The 26,003-nt window shown below is 37.9% G+C and overlaps 1 protein-coding gene across 3 annotated transcripts in view; it reads left to right on the top strand.

Annotated features, from left to right (window-relative positions):
* Positions 1 to 26,003, top strand: part of LOC126480905 (WW domain-containing adapter protein with coiled-coil homolog) — a 100,992-nt gene that overhangs the window by 31,871 nt on the left and 43,118 nt on the right. For all 3 annotated transcript variants that reach the window (XR_007587479.1, XM_050104305.1, XM_050104304.1), the window contains 2 exons: positions 10,145 to 10,343; positions 24,890 to 25,852. Coding sequence is in view for 2 of the 3 variants with exons in the window: in XM_050104305.1 (XP_049960262.1) it covers positions 10,145 to 10,343; positions 24,890 to 25,852 (1,162 nt within the window). In the remaining variant the exon portion in view is untranslated. The remainder of the gene's footprint in view (positions 1 to 10,144; positions 10,344 to 24,889; positions 25,853 to 26,003) is intronic.

The following is a 26,003-nucleotide window of genomic DNA, read 5'->3' as shown; positions in this document are numbered from 1 at the left end:
CCTCACAAAAGTAAGGAAAAGTTGTTCAGAATTGTAGAAAGCGGCATAAAAATCATCAGATCTGTGAGCACTCTGCCTTTCATATGGTGTTTTTACTTTAGAGGTTATTGGTAGTGTTGTGGAGAAACCAAACAGCTGGGAACTGCGACCTCTCAGGTAAATCACCACCGCCAAAGTGTGATGACAAGGATAACCTTCACTAATCAATGTCTCCCATTGCTGCAGCAGAACTTAAACGGATGCCAATAACATTTGGAAGAGCTGAAGCTCCTGGCTCAGAGAAGACTGCTCTGCATCTGCTTTCGAGAAACTCACTTTAATGTCACTAACACACCTGAATTGCTGGGCTACCACCCACACAGGAAATACATGTTGCTGGAGACAGCTAGGGTCGGAATGGCTGTTTTCATCAGTGACAATTGCCAGACTTTCTTATCACAGCCATAAAAGCAGTTGCAGTGCAGGTTCTCATACCAGTTAAAATCAATGTTATCTTTCTTGAAGAAATCTCCTGGACACTTCCCCACCCATTCGTCCTTGGTTTGGGGGGGAGGGGGGGACTTAAGTGCACACAATGTGGTGTGGGACTCAGCTACCACTTGTCCCAGGGATTGACTACTACTTGTTCCAGGGATTTAATTATCAAGTGCCTCATTCATTCAGAGAACATCAGCCTTTTGAACTCTGGTCAAATAACATGGTTTTCCACAGCTATTGGGTCATCTCCAGCTATTGACTTTTGTTTTTGCTCCCCAGTTATTACAGAGTTAGTGGGAAGTGGCCACAGATTCGCATTCCAGTGACTGCTTTCCAGTGTGGATTCGTCTGCTGACTTGCTGACAGGAGACCACGAAGACAGCTGGTTCAAAGGGCAAATTGGTTAAGATAGAATCAACAAGCCATCTTCGAACAATAGCATTGTGCTCAGGAGATGGTGGACCATATCATCTTTGAGAGGCAATGAGCCACTGTAGATTCCATTTCTAAGTCTAGCAACCACCTTAGATGATGGCCTGTCCCTAGGTGGAATGACGTATGTAACTCTGCAGTGCCAGGTACACAGCTTTGAGGAAGTTCAAAAACTGAGTACAGAAAACCTCTGTGCCTTGAAATCGGCAAGAGTACAAGCCAGGTGAGTGATAGAAAAGGAACTTCTGAAGGAAATTCATGACTTCCATTAATTGGTTGTGTTCCACTGTGCTAGTTTGCGACTCAGCCAGATTTTAGGCAAGGGCAGTACACCTCCCCTTATGGCCGTGTTGAGAAATGGGCTCTTGGTGTGTGTGTGTGTGTGTCTAAAGACGTGGCTCAAATTTTAGCTGAACACATTTTTACTGTCACTGTGTCACCCAGACAAGCTTCTGGATTCCAGCTCTTTTATAGGACTGTGGAGACAGAGATGCTGCTTCTCATGTAATGAATACTTCTAGTCTTCTGTTCTCCATGTGGGAATTGGAATCAGCTCTGTCCATGGTCAGACACACTGCTCCAGGAGCAGATTAGATTCATTATGCCATGCTCACTCGTCTTGCCCTCGAGCCAAAGGTGAGCCCCTATCATGTTTGAATCAGCTGTGGTTTGATGGACTGTACCCATGATTTGGAAGGACGCAATACTAATTCCATAAGGGAAACCAGGCAAGGATCATACTGACCCTAAAAGTTACCGGAGTGTTGTAGTCCATACCAGATGTGTGAGAAACACTCTCAAGCACATGGTTAACAGCCACCTTGTCTGTCTCCTTGAATCCCGAGGTCACCCGTGCCTCTCTCTATGTGGTTTTAGGTGCTACCATTCTGTCCTTGACAACTTAATTTTACTAGAGATGGCTATATGTGATTCCTTTTTACAGTGAAACGGTTTGGTTGGTATGTTTTTTGACCCGTGTTTTGATCTGTTAAATGCTCTTTGTTTGTGAATGAGTTCCCAATCTTCATCTCTTCCTCCAATCTTACAAAAATGACAAGGCAACTACAGCTGACCATCAGGACGCCGGAAGCTAGGACCAATAATACTCTTTTTAAGGTCTCACCAACAAAGACTATGTGTGCCAGTGCTATCTTTGCTAGTTGAAGTTTTAACCCATTGGAGTTCAAAATGGGGAGCAATATTCTACATTTTAAGGACACTGTGTGTTTTTTAGGCCTGCTGTTTGACTTGAAATTAACCCGGCAACTGCATCTGAAAGACCTGGAAAAAAAGTGTTTCAAATCAGTGAATATTTTGAAATACCTCACTGGAAAGCAATAGGACGACTGACAGGTCCTGCCTGTTGCAGTTGTACAGGGCATCACAGTTAGATTATGGAGACGTGTTTTATGGATAAGTTTGTATTTCCTATCCCAGGATGTTAGATGCTGTCCACCATGAGAGCATTTAGGTATTGACTGGATCATATCAGACCAACCCAGTTTAGTATGTGTGCAGAAGTTCGTGAACCACCTCTCTGGATTAGACAGTGCCGCCTACTGGCTCGGCAGGACCTTAAAATCTCAGTGTTGCCCCAATCATTGCATTTAGTGTAGCAATCCACTCTAACTTTGAGCAGCTGTTCAGGAATTGGCCCTTTGCGACCAAGACATTTGGGATACATGCTGCTGATTGTCTAAAGCATCTGGATATATCAGGCCTCAAAATACATAACCAGGGATGGAATGAATTGCTGTCTTGGCATCATCAGAGGCCCAATGTGATTTGAAGTTTGAAGCAGTATGAGAAAACTTGTAAGCCAGATTACATTTTTACAACTCTGTTTTCATCAGTTTTGTGTGTGTACAACAGTTTCATCGTTGTTTATATGGATGGAACAAGAGAATAACCTCAGTTGTTCAGCTGTTTCCTCGGATAAGATTTTCAAAGTGTGCCCTCCAGAACAGTTTACAAATTATGACGTGGAGTTGTATGGCATTAATGACTGCACAGGAGTGGATTGGCAGGCATCACAGTGCAAGGTTTCTTATCTGTTCTGACTCATTAGTGCACTACAACTGGTCCACCAAGTCTATGTGGTAGACAAGTTGATTCAGCTCATGGTTCACGTGTGGATGGGGTGTTCATTGATGTGCCATCCCCTTGCACACCATCCTCTCATTATCTGAGAGACGAATCATATCGGTGGGAAACTGAATGTTTGGAAGTGGCAGAAAATGAATTGCTGTCACTTAAATCACACAGATATGGTGGACTTCAAGCTGGCCTTACCATTGGCAGGAGTTTTGCCACCCACACTACATGTAGGACATAGTCCTGAACTCATGGTTTCCTCCTCTAGCAGGAGGATCCACCACTAAGGTTGTGTGGGCCACTTTCGATTCATTATATTTTAGATGTGTATGTCGTAATACTGACATCTCTGTAGCCCTTGATTTGGTTGGAGATATGTCCACGATCCTCGCCGACACAAAAACACACACACACACACACACACACACACACACACACACACACACACACACACACACACACCAATGTTGCATGGGTCCTGAAATTTTGTGAACTGCTGGACCTCATCCCTAAAGTGCTGGGGAGGTAGGTGGACTTTAATGCATTACAACATACTCTGCATCTGGGAATAGCCTTCGTCCCCCCACATGAATGGCATGCTGACCTTTTGTTAGTGTGCTGATGACAATAGTTTTGAGTGCCCCACATACAAAATCATCATGATGCACAGATCTTCCCACTGTTAGCAGATATCTTCAAAAAGTACGCCTTGGAAGTGTTGATTTTCAGTATGTACTGATTGTGGTATTTGCTGTCAACTTGCCTAAATAGAGGGTGGTCAGAAACAGTGTGAAAAACTTGTAAAGATGCTGAAGGGTAGGTTGTTCTAGGAAATAATTGTTAAGAAAAAGATCCAATGTGATGCACCATTTTAGAGTTAATTAGCATCAAACTTGGCCAATCAAACGGTTCTGCATGCAAATTCAAGTGTCCTTCTGAATAGAATTAGTGTCAGTGTTCTTATTGGGAAGATATTAGCATATGAGACTGCACAGTCTTTAGTCTGCGTTCGATCCCTACCTCTCTCCGATGTCCATTTCTTGTATTGCTCTCTTGTTCAGTTTTAGGAAACCAAATGAAGAATATGTTTCTCTCTCTCTCTCTCTCTCTCTCTCTCTCTCTATCTATCTATGGGCCACTTGAATCCACACACAAAATGGCCTGATTCGATAACTTCATTGCTAATTAAATTGGAAATGGCACAACGTTTTGACCTTTTTTCGTAACTGTTACTTCTCAGCACATCTTACCCTGCAGCACCCTTACAAGCTTTTCAGACTGTTTCTGACCACCCTGTGGACTGTTTTCAATCTCATTTCTTATTCTGATCTGTTTAGTTTCCATTAACTCTTAGCAAATCAAAAATACAACCTACTCACTGTTGTAGTCATCTACCATTTATGAAAAAGTATTTTCTTGCGAACTTCAGTTGAGATTTTTTCTGTACATTTATTTCTGCATACTGACAGTGACATACTCTTCAGAGCTGACACAGCCATCTCCTGCCTTGTCGTATATTCTTACTGTGTTTTGCGCAGATTCTGCTCAAGCCCCACCACCCCCGCCCCTCCAAACAATTTCTGTCTCGCTTTGAATTTATTCTGCAGATCAGTGTCCTTACTGTTTCGGTCAGTTACAATTTCTGTGTGAAAATTGTTACATTCTATAATATCTTGGGCTAGTTGTAGAAAGCATTTGACCTGAAATTAATCCAGAAAATGACCTCAGATGAAGCTTAACTCGGAAATCTGTGTTGTATAAACATTAATTGCGGGTTATATTGGGGTGAAGCAGGATCAGCTTCGACTGACGAAAATTCACGGATCAAAGTCAGGTTCAAATGTAATTGTCAGTTTACAGTGTAGTGACATTACAAAAAGTTGTTTTGCACAAATACAAATTGAAATAACAAAGTTTTTATTAACACTTGAGTATGTAACTATGCCACTTCCACACCACTGAAGCTTAAAATTACTTCTTCTTCATTGCCCCCCCCGCCCCCCTCCCCCCGTCTCTATGATCTATAAGGTTAGGTTAAGTGGGCTGGTCTGTGAATACCAGGGGAAACCGTGAAAAAATTGTCAGTTTTCTAAACAGTATAACTCAAACAATAAGATTTGTAAGCCCATACAATGCTTACCATCTTTTAAGACATCTGTTGGGAACATTTTTTGTCTGAATCACTCATTTTGCTCACCCTTTTTTTGATTGTAATTTTTTGTTGCAAGTGAATAAACCATGCTAATTATTTATGTAAATCATAGCACATATTACTCAAAATACAAAAAAGTATTATTTTTTCCTGTAAGTTCTTTACACTATTATCTTTAAAGCAGACTATTGAAAAGAAGGTGCTGATTTAAATTTTTGTACAAAAGTTCTAAGTATGACTATCAAAAATTTTGGAAATGAATTCGTGGTTTTTCTTCAAAAAAAATTTTGCTTTCGAAGTTAAGTCACAAAAGTAGACTGCTTGTTAGTTAAGCACGTTTTAAGACAGTATACAGAATTCCAGCGCCCTATCTTTAATAGTTTTTAGCCAAAGTGTACTAGAATGTGAAATAATTTAACTTTTGGAAATTCAAGTTAAAGTTAAAACTTGCTTTTTATATTAAACTTGGATGGCACTAATACATACTAGGTCCATATTCATCTTGTTTCTTGTGTTGTTCTTCCTCCAGTCTCTTTTTCACACTTCTTATTCTTGCTTCTTTGGTGGCTTCCAACACTGATTATTCTGCTTCGAAAAGTCTCCTTTGGACAATAGCTAGTAGTTCTATGCATATTTAGTCCATGAGGCACTCCCATCAGTTCCATAACATTAAGCCTTGACACTGCACCATCATTGAAATGTAGAACAGCCTGTAGCACACCTATTTTCAAAGTATTTAGTCCTACTGGAACAGTTTTTGGTATTTCTTTTCATATACAGTTGTTGAAATTTTCATTTGGGTTGGGAGAAGTTCAAAGATCGGTTATTTTTTGGTTTACTTACCTTACTTTGAGAATAAATACTATGTGTTTAGGATATATGATTAATTCTGCGTTCAAAATGTGATAATTGTGATGAGAGCCGAATTCTGCTGTTAGTGGATCCAAGTTCAGTGCTATGCAATGCAGTGGAGTTATAAACAGAGGTCAGTTTCTGACCTAACATCAGAATTGACCACCAGGCAGCAATGTTTATACAGTTGGCCCTTTGTGTGTTAAAGGCAGTTTCACTTAAAGATAATGCTTGTCACTTCTTTGTAATGTTGAAACTTCTACACTCGGCAGGTAATTATCAAGATTTGAGGCATGGAAGTAATTTGTAATTAATATAAAGAAATGGTGCATACTGCATAATTTCTTTGTTGAGTTAGACTAACACTGACAAGTATCCCTTTTGGTGTTCAGTCTGTTCTTGGTGTTTTGCACACACTTTGCACTACAATGTAAATGGCTTACTAAATGCTCAGCATTGTATTCATGAGATTGGGACATGTCCTGTTCTTCATTTATCATATTTTGCGAATATTCCACTAAACCACTGATTGAGGACGCGCACGCGCACGCGCACGCACACACACACACACACACACACACACACACACACACACACACACACACACACACACACACAGAGAGAGAGAGAGAGAGAGAGAGAGAGAGAGAGAGAGAGAGAGAGCGCTAAAAATATACAACTAATTGAAAAATAATTAACTTTTTACTTCTTTCACAAAAACTTTATTTTTAAGATTGTAAAATGTTGCAAAGAATAACTGAAGCATTTGAAAAGTTCGGAAAATGCAAATAATATAATCATTCTCCAATTGACATGACCACGTAGACCTGTCTCCTCTTGCAGTTGAAAGTCTTTTTCTCAAAATCTCTAATATCACAGAGCTTTAACAGATGCTGTTTGTTTGTATTTTCACATTGTGCCTGAAGGACCAAAGAATCACTTCAATCATATTTATGTATGCATATAACCTTAGTTGTGAAATTAAGACAAATGTTGAATGTTATACGCCTTTAATGTTTAAATATTTTGAAAATTGTTTTGTCTGCTAATCTAATGAGACATAATAGCAGCGTTTGAGGGCTGGCTTCACTGCAAGTATGTTACGCAAATTGCACCTCACATGCAAGTCGACTTTGCTTGTATTGTTTAGCTTACATAGGCTTCACAGCCATTTGTTTTTGTCTTGTTAGGACGTTTTGTAGCATTTTCATTTCTTCCCACACGAGACTATCATTTATCTCCATTTTGTTTTCACATGATGTCTAACATTTGAATATTCTAACTTGTGTATATATTATTAACACTGGAATTGTATTAGTTTCATATTGAAAAATATTTAAAATATTGAAATCAAAATGTAATGCTACGAACATTGTAGTATTGAAGATGTAGTGCAGAATTGATAAGTTTAAAATGTCTGTCTGTTGTCAGCAAATCTCTTCGACAATCAACTCATCTTTAGTTGTGGAGTAACACCACTTGGCACTAATATTACAGCTTAAAATGGGTGCCTTCATGTAGATGAAAAGATGACAAGATATTAATACTTAGATTTTGATGTATTTGGACACATTACTTGTTAATCTTCTTTCCCTCTCACATCTGTGGGATATCTCTATCCTAACACCAGGCCCATCAATTTGTGACAGTAATAAACATGTTCCATCACAAGAATAATTCCAGTTTTTACTCACCGTATTTTAAGTTCTGTTAGCATGCTTTGCTTCCGTGACTAGTTTTCCTGTGTGTTACTGGGTTAATTTTTGGCCTTTCAGTATTCGCAGCATCTACTAATGTTCAGATCTTCTTCTTCAGGTCTCTAATTATTATGTCTGGTTTGTTGGCCAAAATACGTGTGTCTGTATCTGCTGACTGAAAAGGATCCTGGTTTCATTGATGGTGGTAACAATCTTTGGCTATTGTCTGTACCACTGTCCTGACACTGGTAAGCCCACTTCTCAACAGAGATAATTTGCAGAAATTACGTCTTACATATGGATGTTTTGCAAATTGAATTCATCCGGAGATAGGATGAATTATGTTTCAGATTAAAAATGGCATGGTATGCATTTGTGGTCTTAGAGATAAATTTCATGATTTCTTCCAATATTGTGGTCATGTACCACAACAAACAATACTCTGCTGTCTGTCTTTGAGTAGCATTTTGTCTGCTCTATACATTTTGTTTTACTAATTATATTGGTGTTTATTCTTTTAAATGCTTATTTTGTGTCCCTTTTGGATTCAGTCCTCCCCCTCAATTAGTCCTTTATTACACCTCCAACATTTATAAATTGTTCTTCCTCAGTTGCAACTGCCCTGTTGAAATGTATGGAAAGGACTAAATTGAATGATTATCTTCTACATTTTCCATGTGCTTGATTGCCCCCACTGTCAGATATGATCATTTCCTTTTTGCTTAGTATTGAAGCCCTGGATGGTTCTCATTTTTTCTGATGATGTATTTCATTGTAATATAAATATGAGTGTGCTTGATGCAATTAATTGGTTTTTTACTCTGTAGATTTTCATGTATTTCTGAGTCAGATCTCAGGTCAAGGACCTATTCCTTGTAATGAGAGTTTGCTACCAGTGTGGTAGTGGAATGATTTTCAGGAGGTTAAATCCCTGTCTGGTTATCTTGATTTGCATTTCAAAATTAAGACAAATGACACAACAGTTTCTTTGAAAATCGTGTAACTCATTTGGTCCTCCTGCCCTTCCTCCCTCCTCATCCTATCAGAGCTTATGCTCAGTCTCCAGTGACTTTTAATCAACTTAAAATAGTGTTGATATTGAGTCACTAGAAACATGGTACTGAAGTACTTATACCACTGAAGAACAGTCGCGGATTTGGAATGAATAAATGTTGTTGAAAAGAATCATTAGAATTTTCTTCTGTAGATCGTAGTAACAAACTATTAATCTGCTTTAGTATACTTGTGTATAGAAATGCTGCAAGTAAAATTGCTTCTATTAGCAAAGAGACTATACTCTTTTAAAAGGTTTCCTTATTAAGAAGTTATTGGTTTCCTGATTATGTCAAGTTGCTTCTGTTAGTTTGCTATTTTTATACACATGTAGACTGTTAAATGTCAAAGCATAACCATTATCTACATTCTGTAATAATATGTCTGTTCACATTGAAAGTATTTTTTTGCTCCTAACAGACATTTTCAACTCCTGAATGTCGGTAGTTTTATTCAGAGTGTGCTTGATACATTTTTAATTTTATTTTGGATTTGCTAAGTATCCATTTTCATAATTTGCCCACTAGCAGCTTTGAAGTTCTTCACACCACAATATAGAACCCTAGTGTTAACCTTAGACAAGAATATTGTGTGTAAAACACAATTAATTCATAACATTCCATTATTATCATAAGGGAGTAAAGATGCAGTATATTCGTAAAATTACAATCATTTTCAATTTTACTGGAAGGAAAGAAAAAGCTTTCTTATAGCTGCATTACTCCAGAATATAGTTTCCTTGGGGGGGGGGGGGGGTGTGAAAGTATGCAAGATAAGTTAGTGTGCTTGTTTTTTATGCAACACTGTGAAATACTAAATAAGACACACACACTACTGCATAAAACACTATACTGTGTCATTATCCCTGTAATGCAGTTGGTACTTATCATAGATATCTTCATTATTACATTCAGTTGGATTTTCTGATGTGTTTCCAAAAGTTTTACACCTTGAAAATGTACGGTTTTCATTTCTGCTCAGTTCAGCTATTCTCCATACTACTCAGCCTCCCCCAGTTACTTTTTTAACTACTGCGATACGTTCTTTCTTTGTTCATAGGTATGAATTAATTAGTAGAGTCCTACCAAGTCAAAATTTCCCATCACATGAAGTTTGCGCCCTTCTTGGAAAATGTCATTGAACTCTGGCTGGCCATATTGAATGATCAACCTGAAGAATTAAATAATAAAATATACACCTGGATTTAGGGTTATGAAAACATGTAATGACTCTTTAATAAAAATATCCTCTTCTGCTGATAACCTGTCTCCAGACAATGAATTAAAAAGTAGAGCTTCAGTTGGAACAGTGGTATTTCTTTCTTTGTGATGTATTTAAAATAATCTGTTCACAGAGAGGAAGTATATAAAAGATATTGTTATTTCAGGATAAACGTGAAGAGAGAGAGAGAATTGCACGTGTTGGTGATTGGTCAGAGCACATCAGCTCTTCTGGGAAGAAATATTATTACAATTGCAAGACAGAAGTTTCGCAATGGGAAAAACCTCGTGAATGGATTGAACGAGAGAGGTGTCGTGAGAAGACAAGGGAGTCAGATCGCAGCTACAGCAGTACCAGCCGATCATGTGAATATTTTTTTGATTTCTGTTAGGTCTTACGACCTCCTGTCTTTAGTAATAGCCATGCTCAAAATAAATCAAGCATTTGTTTGTGATTTCTTTTATTGTGTACTTAACTATGAATTTGCACAATCTGCATATTAGAGCTGAGATAATTGTTGTCAAAAAGTAATTTCCTACAGGAAATATATCCATTGTTGGACATTGTAGATAGTTTAGAGTGCACTTTTAATTCAGGGAAACAAAATGTTCTTCATACCTTTTTTTTTTTTTAATTTGGCGAAATTTTGATCCTCGAGTCATTAGTTTGTTAAATAGAACATGATTATGTGGTTAAAGCAGGAATAAGAAACTAAAACTAACACTTTAATCAGATGGGGGGGTTGGCTTACATGTATGGCATGTGGAGTGTTGCTACAGACTGCAGTAAATAAAATTGCATTGCTTCTGAAGGATGGTCACACCACATTTTGGTGGAGAGCATTTATTGTCATCCAGTCCTGTTTACGGCAAGGCATCCCAAGGAAGACTAAACCTCATTGGATGTTGGGATGGGATGAGGATGTGCAGAATTCTTCAAAACTGCCAATGTGATGTGCACTATAGGCGAGTTGGTGCTCCTGAGTTCCAATCGAACAATAGTTGGACATTTATTCATTCAGAAGAGGGCCATTCCACACCAAGTGGTCTAATTTTGAATAAAGTTCCTGTATGACCATAAGGGATTTTGCTGAAATTTTTTGTGAACATTCATATATGGTCCAACATTGATAAAGGTTCACATCATTCATTCAATACTTAGGGAGTTGTAGCCTTTGTTTGACCACATAGTGGAGCTACCAGCAGTGCTTCCATGAGTTTTGGCAGCTTTGAGACATAATATTGTGGTGGTTCCCTTGTGTGTGTGTGTGTGTGTGTGTGTGTGTGTGTGTGTGTGTGTGTGTGTGTTTGGCAAATTGACTGTAACACCATGAAAAGGGAACACTGCATGGCAGATCTGTCAATGTAATGTGGTCGAAGCTACCTTTTACTGTTCTGCAAGTACAGTTACCTTTTTATTTTGCTCTCATGGTCCAGCTACTCTGTAAATGGCTGTGTGTGAATTTATTCTTCCTGATTTTGTCTCCAGGTGGAGTGATGCTGTAGGAGAGTGTCTCTTTGTTTTCAGCTGCTGAATGATGAACACATCTTCAACGATAATCTCTGTGTTGCTTTAACTATGCATAGTAATTGTGAAGACAGATCCAATTATCAATAACTTATAGCTTTAAATACGTCATTCAGTATATCTGACTACCGAACTCAGTGTAAGATCTTAGATTTACAGTTCTTCATCTGTTTCTAATATTTACATTGTAGTATTTCCATATTTGTCTGAGATGTTCATAAGAGCCCTAAGGGATGTCACCAATCCAGAAATGTCCTTGTGCATGAAGTGCTACTGTGCTCACCATGCCACACCTTGCTCCTGCTGTTATGCACCATCTGCACAGATCACAGATTGGGGTGCGCACAGTATATTTTTCACACTACGTAAAATATTTATAAAAGAATCATCATCTTTCATCAACACGAGCATCTTCAATGGAACATAGGTCATTCTCACCAATAACCCATGCTACCGTACAATATCTGTGGCGATATTTTCTTAAAAGAAACATAACTAGACCATTTTGTACAACTTTTTGCACTTTCTTAACTGAAATAAGAATAAGAAAAGATTTCCTGACATAATTAGATATGGATAATTTGAAGCAAAGTCAACCGAAAAAATGTTAAGTTTAGCTTTCTATATCTCTGGAAGTAATTGTGGGATGCACCTGAAACTTAGCACATATAGACTTAGCAATACAAGGTCTTGGAATATATATTTTCATCCTCATATTGCTCCCCAACAGTTGTCAAATTGTGGGCGAAGTTGACGATTTTTGTAAATACTCACTTTTACAAAACGGTCTTCTGCAAACTAATAGTTTTCATTAGAAACACTACATTATAAACCACCTAAAAAGCTGTATTTGGTTTCACAGTGTGAGCATTTAAGGCAATAAAAAGATGGTAAGATAGAGGTACATTAAAAATGGACCAATATTCCACTAGTTCTCAAATTAAATCTGACGTATAGGGTGTAGAAAAAATTCTACTACCAGTCACAGAAAAAGGTTATTTATTTGTCACACGACAGTTTCGGGCTTGTGCCCATCCTCAGGTGGTTATACATTCATGTAAATGTTTATATTGCTGGAGATCACTGTATAAATAAATAAAAAAAATGCTGATGACTAAACAGATACAAGTGGGACAATTGTAAGTGACAATGCAGAATTTGTCGAAAATTTATCAGTACTTACATAAAGATGAAGCATCATTATTATAGTTACGCTGTGGTGACAGTTTTTCCACTTAGTTGCACACTTATCATTTTCATGTCCATAATTCGGTTTTATAAATTTTAGCTGCATATTTCACTTTTACAACGTGCACTCATGAAATACAGTGTTTACACATTGTCCTATATGCCCCATGATCAACTCAGGAAACAGTCCAGCATATTTTATTAGCTAGAACCTTAAAGACACTCTTAGTAACTTTTATACCTGTGAAAGCAATTTCTCAGTTAAGAATAGCTGTGAACTTATTGAGCATATCAAAGACTTACCAACACCAGAGGATGCCAAATTTGCTTCAGTGGGCATAATAAAACTTTACACCAACATTCCTATACATGACACTATTCAGATAATTAAAACCAACCTATCAAAACACAAAAAGCTACCCAAGGCTGAGATGTGTGAACTCATTGACCTGCTAGAACTAGTCCTATCACACAATTATTTTATGTTTAATAACAAAAGTTATTAACAAGAAGATGGTCTTGCAATGGTCAGAAAACAAAATTTTCATATCAGACGGGTCACTTGAAAATAAAATAATACACTACAAAAGGTATGTGGATGATACTATTATCTTGTACAATGGTACAACTGAATGGATTGAGAAACTAGCTAAAGGCCTTGGCAGCATGCACAACAACATCAACTTCACTGTAGAACATAAAGTAGATAAAGGCATCAATTTTCTTGACCTTCCCAAATCTAATGTAAACAACAAACATGCCTTCGAGATTTACAGAAAACCCACCTTTAGTGATGTTGTCATTAACAACTCCTCATGTCATCCAGTACAACACAAAATGGCATTCTTCAGATCCACACTTAATCGTATACATAAAATCCCACTCAGCCCCCATGATGAACAAAAAGAAATTAACATTATTAGGGAAATTGCACATAGAAATGGATAAAACCCAGATGTAATTGATAAACTTAACAACAAAATCAAAAAGAAACAATGCTCACCTCAGATCCACAAGAAGGAAAAAACACATTTGCCCACATAACCTTTATAGGTAAAATTTCATACCAAATTGCCAACCTCTTTCGGAAAACTGGTATTCAAATTTCTTTCTGCACTAACAACAAGCTACAACAGCACATCATCCACAACAGTAAGACAAATAACCAATGCCACCACAAACCAGGTATTTACAAACTTTTATGTGACAATTGCCCACAGTTCTACATAGGGCAAACTGGAAGAAGTTTCACTATAAGATACTGTGAGCATATGGATGCCTTCCGGCTAAATAACTTTGATAAATCCACCTTTGCAATGCATCGGAAAGACCATGGTCACTTAGCCACAGCCATTACAGACAACCTACAAATACTGCGCACTGTCAAAGGAAAGAAAATTAATTTTGAAGAGCTAGAAATTTATATCCACTGCTCTAACTCACCGGACCTTATTCTCAACGAACAAATGGAGCTTGTGAACAAATCATCTTACATATTTCATGAAATATTCAAAAACAAATACTAATTATTCGCTGATATAATAACAAAGTAATATTATATGGAAATTCGATGTAACAGTTATACAACAGTTAAAGCGACATTATCGTAATTTGTGAAAGTCATATTGTAAACACAAGCTGTAACTGTCATTTTCATAATTTGTTGTAGCTTTCAAAATTTCATGTACGTAATATCATTGTACTTCCTCGATCTAAGTTCTCTGACAAAAGTGTGGATCAAAAAATTTCATAATGTGTGTGTATATAAAAAAAAAAAAAAAAAAAACTACTTTGCAGCCTATAATAGCTTTTCAAGTTTCTATATATGCAACATCCTTGCACTTTCTGTGGCTAAGTTCTTTGACCAGAACTTAACGTTTCTGTATGGGTGACATCTTTACACCTGGTACATTTAAGTTCTTTGACCACAGCCCACGTTTGTGTGTAAACACAGTGTATTTCAGGAATGCACGTTGTAATAGTGAAATCCGCAGGTAAATTTTATAGAACTGAAATATGGATATGAAAATGATAATAAGTGCAACTAAATGGCAAAACTGTCACCACAGTGTAACTATAATAATGATACTTCATTTGTATGTAGATACAGATATATTTTTGACAAATGCTGCATTGTCACTTACAATTGTCCCTTTTGTAGCTGTGCAGTCACCAGCAAATATTTTTTTTATATTTATACGTGGATATCCAGCAATATAAACATTTACATGAATATATAAACATCTGAGGATGGGCACATGCCAGAAACGGGTTGTGTGACAGATTAAATACTCTTTTTATTGTGACAGGTAGCAGAAATTTTTCTGCCCTCTGTAAAGAAACAGTCACCGAGTTCAACAGCACACACTGTGAATAAAATTCATTTAAATCTGACATCTTTTATAATGTTCTACAATTGTTTAGTACTGTCTGTGGAAGATAATATCAAAAGTCCCAAGCTTGAATCAGAGAAGCTGCAAGTAACTAGCTTTTTTATTTTGTTAGACATCACTGTAACATTCAGCTCTACAAATTTCTTTTTATAAAAAATAAAATGGAATAAGGAACCCAATGTAAAAAACAGTTTTCTCTTTTTTGGGACCCTAATAATTTACCTAATCACATTTGAAAAGTGTAATTTTTGTGTTCTGCCTCATCAGAATTTCTTCCCAATCAGTGCCATCACTGGCATCAACTGGCCGGGAGCGTACTCTACCTAATGACATTCTATATCAAATAATGAAATGTGTAGAAAATTCAAGTAGCTCAAAGTAAACATAACCTTAGGATCCTAAAAGAGACCTCTACTAGTTTTGACCTCTGACAAACAAAAATTTATCTTAGAGATCCTCTGTAAAGAACTTCTTATCTGGTTTGGGAACCTGAGGTGAAGAAACTCATCCGAGTCTGCTGTTGCACAGCTATTGGGCGTGGCCCCTATTAATTATGAGGATACAGGTTTTCTCACTTTAAAAGGAACCAGCGCTGGTTAAGCAGACTTGCCAAGTATTGAGATTTGTCCATAATTATCAAGATTTCTGGCCTAAAATTATGGTCTCACAGGAGCCTCTGCAAAAGTATGGAATTGGCTATTTCATTTATTTTAGTGGTTTGACAGTTCAGTGTTTTTCGTTGAATTATTTTGTGAACCAGTGTTGCTTCAGTACACAATACCCTTTTATCATCTGTTAAGCACAATTTTCTACTACAGTGACACCTTGCTGATGTCACTTCTGAGGGTGCATAAACTTGTAGTCATGTTGTGAATTGGCATACTGATGTTCACATTGTGACATTGCTGTCAAGTGTAAACCAATTGAGTAGCATTTAAATGACCTCTTGCAATTTTATTAGTTTCTTTCAGGCATAGGTAAACGAAAGTAGAATTTAATATAATTATTTCTTTTTAAAGTCACATATACTCTACCAGAGTGTTTTCTTTATTAGGTGTCTTCCTTGTCTCTTCACAATTACATTGCAAGTATTTTGAACACATCATTAGCAACTGTGGGCACAGTTCCCAAGTGGCTAGTGACATCAGTGCTCTACTCTGTGTTTGTGAGCATTATAATTTTTATCCTGTACGAAGTATATTCATTTGGTTGCGTGTAAGTAACAATAGTTTAAAGTACTTGATTGTGCTTTCTGGTTATGCAATGTTTATTTTTTTTTGAAAATTGATCTTACTTCACACTCCTCTAACATTTGGCTTTAAAAAAGCATTTGTATTTTACATTTTGAAAAACATAATGTTGAGATCTGATTTTTAAATTTCCAACACCCCTCCTGTCTTTCTTATGAGGGAATAAGGCCTAAATTTTTACTTTCAGGAGTTATAATTAAACTTCAAGTTGGATTTTTTACTGTCAGTTTTTTTTCACCCGTGTTCCTATTATTGATACTTCTGTTGAACTTGGCATATCTGGTTAAGCCGCCATGCACCATACCAACACATCAATACAATTTTTCGTGTGTACACTAATGTTCCGCAAACTATGCTAACCATTGTTGCTCTATACCTTAAACCAGAATAAAAAAATAGCATATCAGTAGCAATACACAATAAAAATACATACTAATCATTCTCTATAACATAAATCCATTTCAAAAAATGTTAGGAAGACTGCTGTGTATGTCACCAAACTTTACACATTGTGACAGTGATGTAAAAATTGCAGCTAATTTATACAGTGTGTACTGCAGTTGTTAAGCAACAATTTTACTGCCTTGATCTCCACTGCCTCAGTAATGCACATTTTGATTGTGAAGTTTATAACCAGTTTGATTCTGTACTAATGCAGAAAAACAGACTCCAATAGTCGTTTTACTGCCTTTCTCAGAGAGTACTAAACAATTGTTGAACAGAGATGTTGTCAGATTTGAGTACCAGCAGAATATGGGTCCATTTTCAGTGCACCTCCACCTTGTTGGTCTTTTCTGGGGCCTTTATGCTTGCATTGTGAAACCAAATACAGCTTTTCAGGCTGTTTACAACTTGGTCTTTCTAATGCATATGGTGCAAGAGTTTGCATAAGACTTTTTTTGTAAAAGTGGACCAAATGTAGCTATTTTTTGCTTTTTTGAGAAAGTGCCATTTTTTTGCCCTCAGATTGTGTTATTGGAAAGCAGAAGGAGTGTGAAATTTTGTATTTGAAGTTCTTGTATTGGTAAGTTGTTGTGTGTATTGTTTCAGGGTTATCCTGCAGTTATTTTTGGAGATATAAAAAACCAAACTTTACATTTTTGTCGCGAGTCTATTTTTTAAGTGGGCTTTGCTTCAAGTTATTTCTGCAAATCTCTCAGGAAATTTTTTATTATTATTTTGCTCAAGAGAGACTCAGTCAAATTTTGTTTTGTTTCAAGAAAATTTGCCGGAAATATTATGCCTCGAAGCTGCCGACAACTCACAGATGCACTGTTGATAGCTCAGTCATAGGGTCAAACAAATGACTATATCTCTGGAAGTATTAAATTAATGACAATGAAACTTTACTTAAGTCCATTGGGAACATGGACAATTGTTCATACAAATTTTAATCAAAATTCGTGATGGTCATGCGGGAACCTCTAGATCACTTGGCATGGAATGACCCAACCCTGCCATAATAAATCAGTTTTCCCACTCTCCTCTGTTATTTCAAAAATATTCTGGTAATTACATGAAGTATGTGTGATTCAACTGAAAGAATTCGGTGATAACTTGTCAAGTAGGCAATGTTGCACATTGGCAATCTGAGAGGGAAACAGTGAAAAATCAGGAACTTTTGCTACAGTTAGTCCATAGTGAGTTAAATTTAATGTTGTTGAAGATTTTAAAAATATATCCAGGGCAAAAGTAAATAGTGCTGAATCTGAGATGAGAGACTCACATGCAGTCATAATTCTCAAGTTCAGTTCTGGAATCAAAGAATAGTGCCAGAAAATACTTGAAATGGAATTTTGGGGCACGGACTTCCATGGCTTTCCCATTTTGTTTTGGTGTTCATTCCAAAGACTGATTTGATGCAGCTCTCCACTCTATTCTGTGCAGGCTTTTTCATCTTTGAATAACTACTGCAACTTAACATCCATCTGGATATGCCTACTGTACTCATTTCTTGGTCTCCTCCTAAGATTTTTTACGTCCCACTCTTCCCTCCAGTATAAAATTGGTGATCCTGTGATGTTTTAGAATGTGTCCTGTCAACTGATCCTTTCTTCTAGTTGGATTGTATCACAAATTTCTTGTGTCCCTATTCTGTTCAGTACTTCCTCATTAGTTACATGATATAACCATCTAATCTTCATAATTCTTCTGTAGCACCACATTTCAAAAGCTTCTGTTCTTTCTTTTCTAAACTGTTTATATGGCTACACTCCACACAGATATCTTTAAAAAAGCCTTCCTTTCACTGAAGTATATATTTGATGTTAACAGACTTCTTTTCTTCAGAAACATGTTTCTTGCCATTGCCAGTCTAAATTTTATGTTTTCTCTACATTGGCCTTTGAAAATGATTTCGCTGCCCAAGTAGCTAAATCCATCTAGTACTGCAAGTGGGTCAGTTACTAATCTAACACTTTCAGCATCACCTGATTTAATTAGACTACATTCCATTCCATTATCCTTGTTTTGCTTTTGATGTTTATCTCATATCATCCTTTTAAGATGCTGTACATTCCATTCAACTGCTCTTTTAAGTCCTTTGCTGTGTCTGACAGAACTACAATGTTGCCGGGATAACTACAAAAGTTTCTATTTGTTCTCTGTGAACTTTAATCCCCACTCCAAAATTTTCTCATGTTTCCTTTACTGTTCAATCAATTTACATTTTTCAGTAACATTAGGGATAGGCTATAACCCTGTCTAACTCCCATCTCAACCATTGCTTCTCTTTCATGCTCCTCAACTCTTAAAACTGCTTCTGTTCAAATTATAAATAGCCTTTTGCTCCCTGCATTTCATCCCTGCTACCATTAGAATTTCAAAGAGAATTTACTAGTCAGCATTGTCAAAAGCTTTCTGTAAGTCTACAGATGCTATAAATGTAAGTTTGCATTTCCTTAACTTACCTTAAAAGATAAGTTGTAGGGTCAGTATTGCCTCTTGTGTTCATACATTTCTCCGAAATCCAAACCGATCTTCCCCAAGATGAGCTTCTACAAGGTTTTCCATTCTTCTATAAAGAATTCGTGTTAGAATTTTTCAGCCATGAATTACTACACTGATAGTTTGATAAGATTCACACCTGTCAGCACCTGCTTTCTTTGTAATTGGAATTATTTCATTCTTTTAAGTCTGAGGGTATTTTGCCTGTCTCGTACATCTTGCACACTAGATGGAAGAGGTGGCTGGCTCTCCCAGGGCTATCAGTAGTTTTAATGGAATGTCATCTACTCCTGGGGTTTTGTCTCATCTTAGGTATATCAGTGCTCTGTAAAATTCTTCTCACAGTATCTTATCTCCCATCTCATCTCCATCTACGTCCTCTTCCATTTCTGTAATATTGTCTTCTATCTCCCTTGTATAGATCCTCTTCTTCCACCTCCCAGCTTTCCCTTCTTTGCTTAGGACTGGTTCTCCATATGAGCTCTTGACATGCATACAGCTACTTCTTTCCTCCAAAGGCCTCTTTAATTTTCCTGTGGGCAGTATCTATCTTTCCCTTAGTGAAATACGCTTATGAATCCTTAAATTTGCCCACCATCCTTCCTGTTCAGCCATTTTGCACTTCCTGTCAATCTCAGTTTTTAGACATTTATATTCCATTTTGCCTACTTAATTTGCCGCAGTTTTGTATCTTCTCCTTTCATCAATTAAATTCAGTATCTCCTTCGCTTCCCAAAGATTTTTACTAGGCCTTGTCTGTTTTACGTATTTGATCCTCTGCTGCCTTCGCAGTTTTCTCTCTCGGAGCTTCCCATTCATCTTGTACCCTATCTCTTTTCTGCATTCTAGTCAACAGCTGCCTTATCCTCCCTCTGAAACTCTAGTTCTTTAAACTTCTCAGGGCCCTGTCTCCTTAATTTCTGACACTTTTGCAGTTTATTTAGTGTAATCTACAGATCGTAACCAGTAAATTGTAGTCAGAGTTCACATCTGCCCCTGGAAATGTCTTACAGTTTCAAACCTGGTTCCGAAATCTTATAATTATATAATCAATCTGAAACCTTCCAGTGTCTCCTGGTCTCTTCCACATATACACCCTTCTTTTTTGATTCTTAAACCCAAGTGCTAGTGATGATTAAATTAGGCTCTATGCAAAATTCTACCAGGTGGCTTTCTGTCATTCATCTTCCCCAGTCCATAATAACGTACTATTTTTCCTTCTCTTCCTTTTCCTACTATCGAATTCCAGTCCCCTGTCACTATTACATTTTCATCTCTCTTAACTATCTGAATAATTTCTTTTATATCATCATAAATTTCTTCCATTTTTTAAGTTGTGGTTCTTGTTGGTATATAAACTTCTGCTACTGTGGTATGTGTGGACTTCATGCCTGTCTTTATCATGATAATGTGTTCACTATGCTGGTATCTTATCCGCATTCTTATTTATTATTAAAATGGTAAATGAGTTTTGCTATTTGGGGAGCAAAATAACTGATGATGGCCAAAGTAGAGAGGATATAAAATGTAGATTGCCAGTGGCAAGAAAAGTGTTTCTGAAGAAGAGAAATTTGTTAACATTGAGTATAGATTTGTCAGGAAGTTGTTTCTGAAAGTATTTGTATGGAGTGTAGCCATGTATGGAAGTGAAACGTGGACGATAAATAGTTTAGACAAGAAGAGAATAGAAGCTTTTGAAATGTGGTGCTACAGAAGGATGCTGAAGATTAGATGGGTGGATCACATAACTAATGAGGAGGTATTGAATAGAATTGGGGAGAAGAGAAATTTGTGGCATAACTTGACTAGAAGAAGGGATCGCTTGGTAGGACATATTCTGAGGCATCAAGGATCACCAATTTAGTATTGGAGAGCAGCCTGGAGGGTAAAAATCGTAGAGGGAGACCAAGAGATAAATACACTAAACAGATTCAGAAGGATGTAGGTTGCAGTAGGTACTGGGAGATGAAGCAGCTTGCACAGGATAGAGTAGCATGGAGAGCTGCATCAAACTAGTCTCTGGACTGAAGACCACAACAACAACAACATTAAACCTACTTCTGCACTACGAACTTCACTATCACCCACTATATCTAACTCCAACCTATCCATTTCCCTTTCTAAATTTTCTAACCTACCTTCCTGATTCAGGAACCTGACATTCCATGCTCTGATTTGTAGAGATCCAAACAGGGGACTATTTTACCTCCGGAATATTTTACCCAAGCAGTGCCATCATATCGTAGCCATACTGTAGAACTGCATGTCCTCGGGAGAAATTATGGCTGTAGTTTCCATTGCTTTCAGCTGGTGGCAATACCACCACAGCAAGGTCATTTTGGTCGATTTTACAAGACCATATCAGTCAATCATCCAGACTGTTTCCCCCGCAAGTACAGAAAAGCTGCTGCTCTTCTTCAGGAACCACAGATGTGTCTGACCTCTCAGCAGATACCCCTTGTTGCGGTTGCACTTGTGGTACAGCCATCTCACTGACGGCAAGGTCCATGGTTAATGGTGGGGGGGGGGGGGGGCAGCTTTCACATAGCTTTTATGTACATACTGCACTGTGTGTCTGCTAAATGAGTGTGTTCCATACATTATAAAGAAGGATGAAGGGGAAGATATTAATGACAAATTGAAAAGCTCTCACTGCTGCCCCTCCTCCCCTGTATAAAGGGAGCTACATCACACATTCAAAATATGTCATAGTCTGTAAGAATATTTGTCAAACCATTGTGCTTTACTACACATAAAACTTAAGGAGTTTAATTCTTGAACACCAGATCAGTTTTTTCTGCATATATATGCTAGTGCCTTCACAAGGAGAATGTTTCATTAACTGATAGTTCTGACAAAATACAAATCAAACAGCATAAAGACTGCTATGAAATATATTGGATAGAAAAATAAATATATGTTTCATCCTTTGCAAAATCAGTCAACAGAAAACATCTTGTCAGTTGTAAATTAGGTAATTAATGAAATAAACGATGGAAAAAAATGAAGGCTGAATCTGTTTTCCAAAATTTTCAGAGAAGAATGTTGGATTATATGAGGGTAATCCCAAAAGTAAGGTCTCCTATTTTTTTATAAGTGCATAGACCTATTTATTTCTACAATGGTTTACATCAGTTTACGGCTTGAACATTTAGCTATTTTTTGACATAATCACTATTTCTGTCAATGCATTTTTGTAGACTCTGTGGCAGTTTTTATATGCGCATGTCATACCAGCTCGTCACCATGCTGTTCGTTGTGAATTTCGGTCCAACCAGCTGCAAACTCTCTACACAACTTACGAACATTTTTGACATCCATGCATGACTCACCATACACTTCCATCAATTGGCGATAGATTTCAATTAGCGCAGTGCCCTTTGCGTTCAAAAACTGAATAACTGCATGCAGTTCGCACTTGGCAGTAACATCCAGTGGGAGCTCCATTCTCAATGGCTGCCAAGCCAAGACAGCCCCTCGGTGTGACGTACGCATGTTTACTCACAGCGTGTGAAGCACTTTTCATAAGTGTGACCGACTGCCACACAAACAGAGTTCTGTACTTATAAAAAAAGAGAGACCTTACTTTTGGGATTACCCTCGTAGTTCATGCTTTTGATCTTTGCTTTGAAGCAAAAATGTTAGAAGAGATGGCAGAGGTCAAGTACGACTGATGATGATAAAAGCGAGGCCATTGGACCTGTTGTCATACAATAGATCCAACCATGTTACTTAGCAAAAACAGGACCATCTCCCATCAACTGAAATGTAGGAAGCTGTAGACAGAGCTGCTCAGATTGATGATGCTTTCTTGACAGTAAAGCATTTGACACACTGTGAGTGACTTACTAATGAAAGACTGTGCTTTGCAAATAGCATATCCAATGTGGACTGGATGAGGAATAGTCATCTGAACAGAACCCAGTATGCTGTTGCCAGAGGTAGATATTGGACATAAGTTTTGTTGAGGTTGCTTAGAGAGTGTTGTCAAAGATTGCTATTCATGGCATGTGTAAGTTTGAAACTCTTAGAAATTCTTTGCTGGTGTTGCCATTAAATACAGGAAGTTGTGATGCTAAGAAGTCGTGCAGTGGAGGAAGATTCCCAGATGGATAAATCTAATATTTATGGTTCAAATGGCTCTAAGCACTGTGGGACTTGACATCTGAGGTCATCAGTTCCCTAGACTTAGAACTGCTTAAACCTAACTAACCTAAGGACATCACACACATCCATGCTCCAGGCAGGATTCGAACCTGCGACCATAGCAGCAGCACGGTTCCGGACTGAAGTGCCTAGAACTGCTCGGCCACAGCGACCGGCCAATATTTATGGCCTGGCGGAGTTTATGCTATGTTACAGTACATGTAGTAAATGAGAAGTCAATCCAACCAGTGAATTTTGGGGATAGTTGATGCTGTAATAAAATTCATTTGAAGAATGCATGGAATATCTTTCAGTGGTATGGGATATTGAAAAAATGCAATAGATCTACTGCTGTGATAAATTGTGTGCATTATGGACCATCTAAGAAGTGGAATTTTCTGTGACAGAATGAGGATAATGACTTTACCAAACACTCTGTGTGCAGAACACCTAATGCTAGTTGAGAACAGCAGCGGTAGTTGTGGGTCAAAGGAATGATGATTTGGGCACCAAATACTGAAATTAAACACAATACTCGGAGAACTGTTTGTAATCAATGTTCATCAGGCACTTTGTACTGGTGTATCAGTGATTGAAGACTGTAACATGAACATAATGTTAACCGTAGTAAAGGTACATTACAAATATTAAGATCTCAGACCTTGAAGAGTCTCTATGTATTCGCTTCTCTATTACCTATCCAAATTCCTCTCTTCTGTGTGGAGGTAATCTGGGCCATCACTTTGTGTTTCATTTCTGCCTCTTCTTCCATTTGTATAATAATCACTTTGTTTTGTGTAAAAATTTTATTGAATTTTTAGATTCTGTCAACTTTTTAAGGAACTTACTTCATATCTGGGTCTTTAGTATGAATTCTTTCAATCACTTTTGACACACTATGTTTCTGTCAGTCACTTTGTCCCACAACAACTTTTTTCCTCGTTTTGTGATGTAATTGTCTGATATTGCCAATTACAGTTATTTATGACACTTCTGTTTATACTTTTGCGTACCATGTAGTTTAATCTTAAATATTTTATTTGGCAGTGCTCTTACTGACTGAGCTGTCTAAGTGGGGCTCACAACTTGCTTTCCTTTCATGAGTCATGGTGAGATTCCTTTATTGGAAAAGCAAGGGTAAAGTGTCAAGATATGGTTCGACACACTATTTTAACACTTCATTTTATGAAAAATTTTTTAAGTTTAACTAGCAAAAATGCCACTAAAATAAAAGGAAGGTTACATAATTTCTAAATTGTCTGTGATATTTTAAACATAGGTTGCCTAGGATTTTAACTGAAAGATGTACAGAAATGATTTCATTTATACTTGTTTATTAGGTATAAAAACTTGAAATTATGAAGCAGAATCCTTTAGATAATTATGTAAAATATGATTTAAACTAGACTTTGTAGTGCAGTATGCATGTATATATAATGGGATCACTTTTTCTCCCACCAGCTCATGATAAACATTCCAACTCACGAAGCACTTCACTGAGTAACTCACGGGACAGCAGTTCCAAAAGACAGCCAGAGAAGCGTGATTCCTACTGGGCTAGCCAGCAGCAGCAGCAACAGCAGCAGCAGCCACAACAGCAACAGTCACAACAGCAGCAGTTGCAAGTTCCACCAACTATCGTGGTTGATGGTGATGATCGTGCACTGCGAAAGCAACCTGTGCCTCAGAGCCAGTCTCAGCAACAGGTGCAACAGCAGCAGCAACCACCTCACCATCACCACCACCACCATCACCACCACCAGCATCACCACCACCATCACCAGCAGCAGCAGCAACAGCAATCACAGCAACAGGTTGCACAACAAGTGCAGCAGCAAGTAACACCACCACAGCAGCAACAGCAGCAGCAACAATCACAGCAACAGCAGGCACAACAGTCACAACAACAGCCGCAGCAGCAAACATCACAAGTGCAAGATGGTGATGGGCAGCAGGCTGCACAGGATATGGACATATCTCCTGGTGACAGCACACCCACATCTGAGGCATCCTATGGTCATACACCAGATGCGGGATCTGCCAGTGCTGCTGCAAGCTCAACACCTTCTCATTCACAGGGTCCTGTACTGTTAGCTGCAGTCCTACCTAGGTTGTCGTCACAACCACCTGCAGTAGTACCTCCACCACAGGCCCCAACCCCAACCTGCAATGTTCCTGGCCCACCTAGCAACCTCGTTAGTCTACCACGAATACTGTCACAGATTGCAGGTGGCAAGGCTCTTGAACAGTCAGATGTCTTGCAGCAGAAAACCTTGCAGAGCTTGCAGAATGTGCTGCTTCTCACAAATCAGCGTAGTGCTACAGAGCCACTGAAAGTGGACACTAGTGGCCCTGCCAGTATGGGAGAGGGACCTCCCACTCCTACACACTCGGAGAGTCAGGACTGTGTGGACGCTAGAAAATGTGAGTATTTAACACATTTTGCACTTATGTTTGTAGTTAAGACTGCATGCATGTAGTTACAGATCTTACTGCCATTAAATTACTTGTCCTGTTTCCTCCTCCATGCTGAACAGAACAGCCTGGGTGACAAGTTTCGTGCAAAACCTGCAGT

This window comes from Schistocerca serialis, chromosome 5 (genome assembly GCF_023864345.2).
Source record: "Schistocerca serialis cubense isolate TAMUIC-IGC-003099 chromosome 5, iqSchSeri2.2, whole genome shotgun sequence".
In the NCBI taxonomy this organism is placed as follows: Eukaryota; Metazoa; Arthropoda; class Insecta; order Orthoptera; family Acrididae; genus Schistocerca; species Schistocerca serialis.
This window is presented reverse-complemented; position numbering and strand designations above follow the sequence as displayed.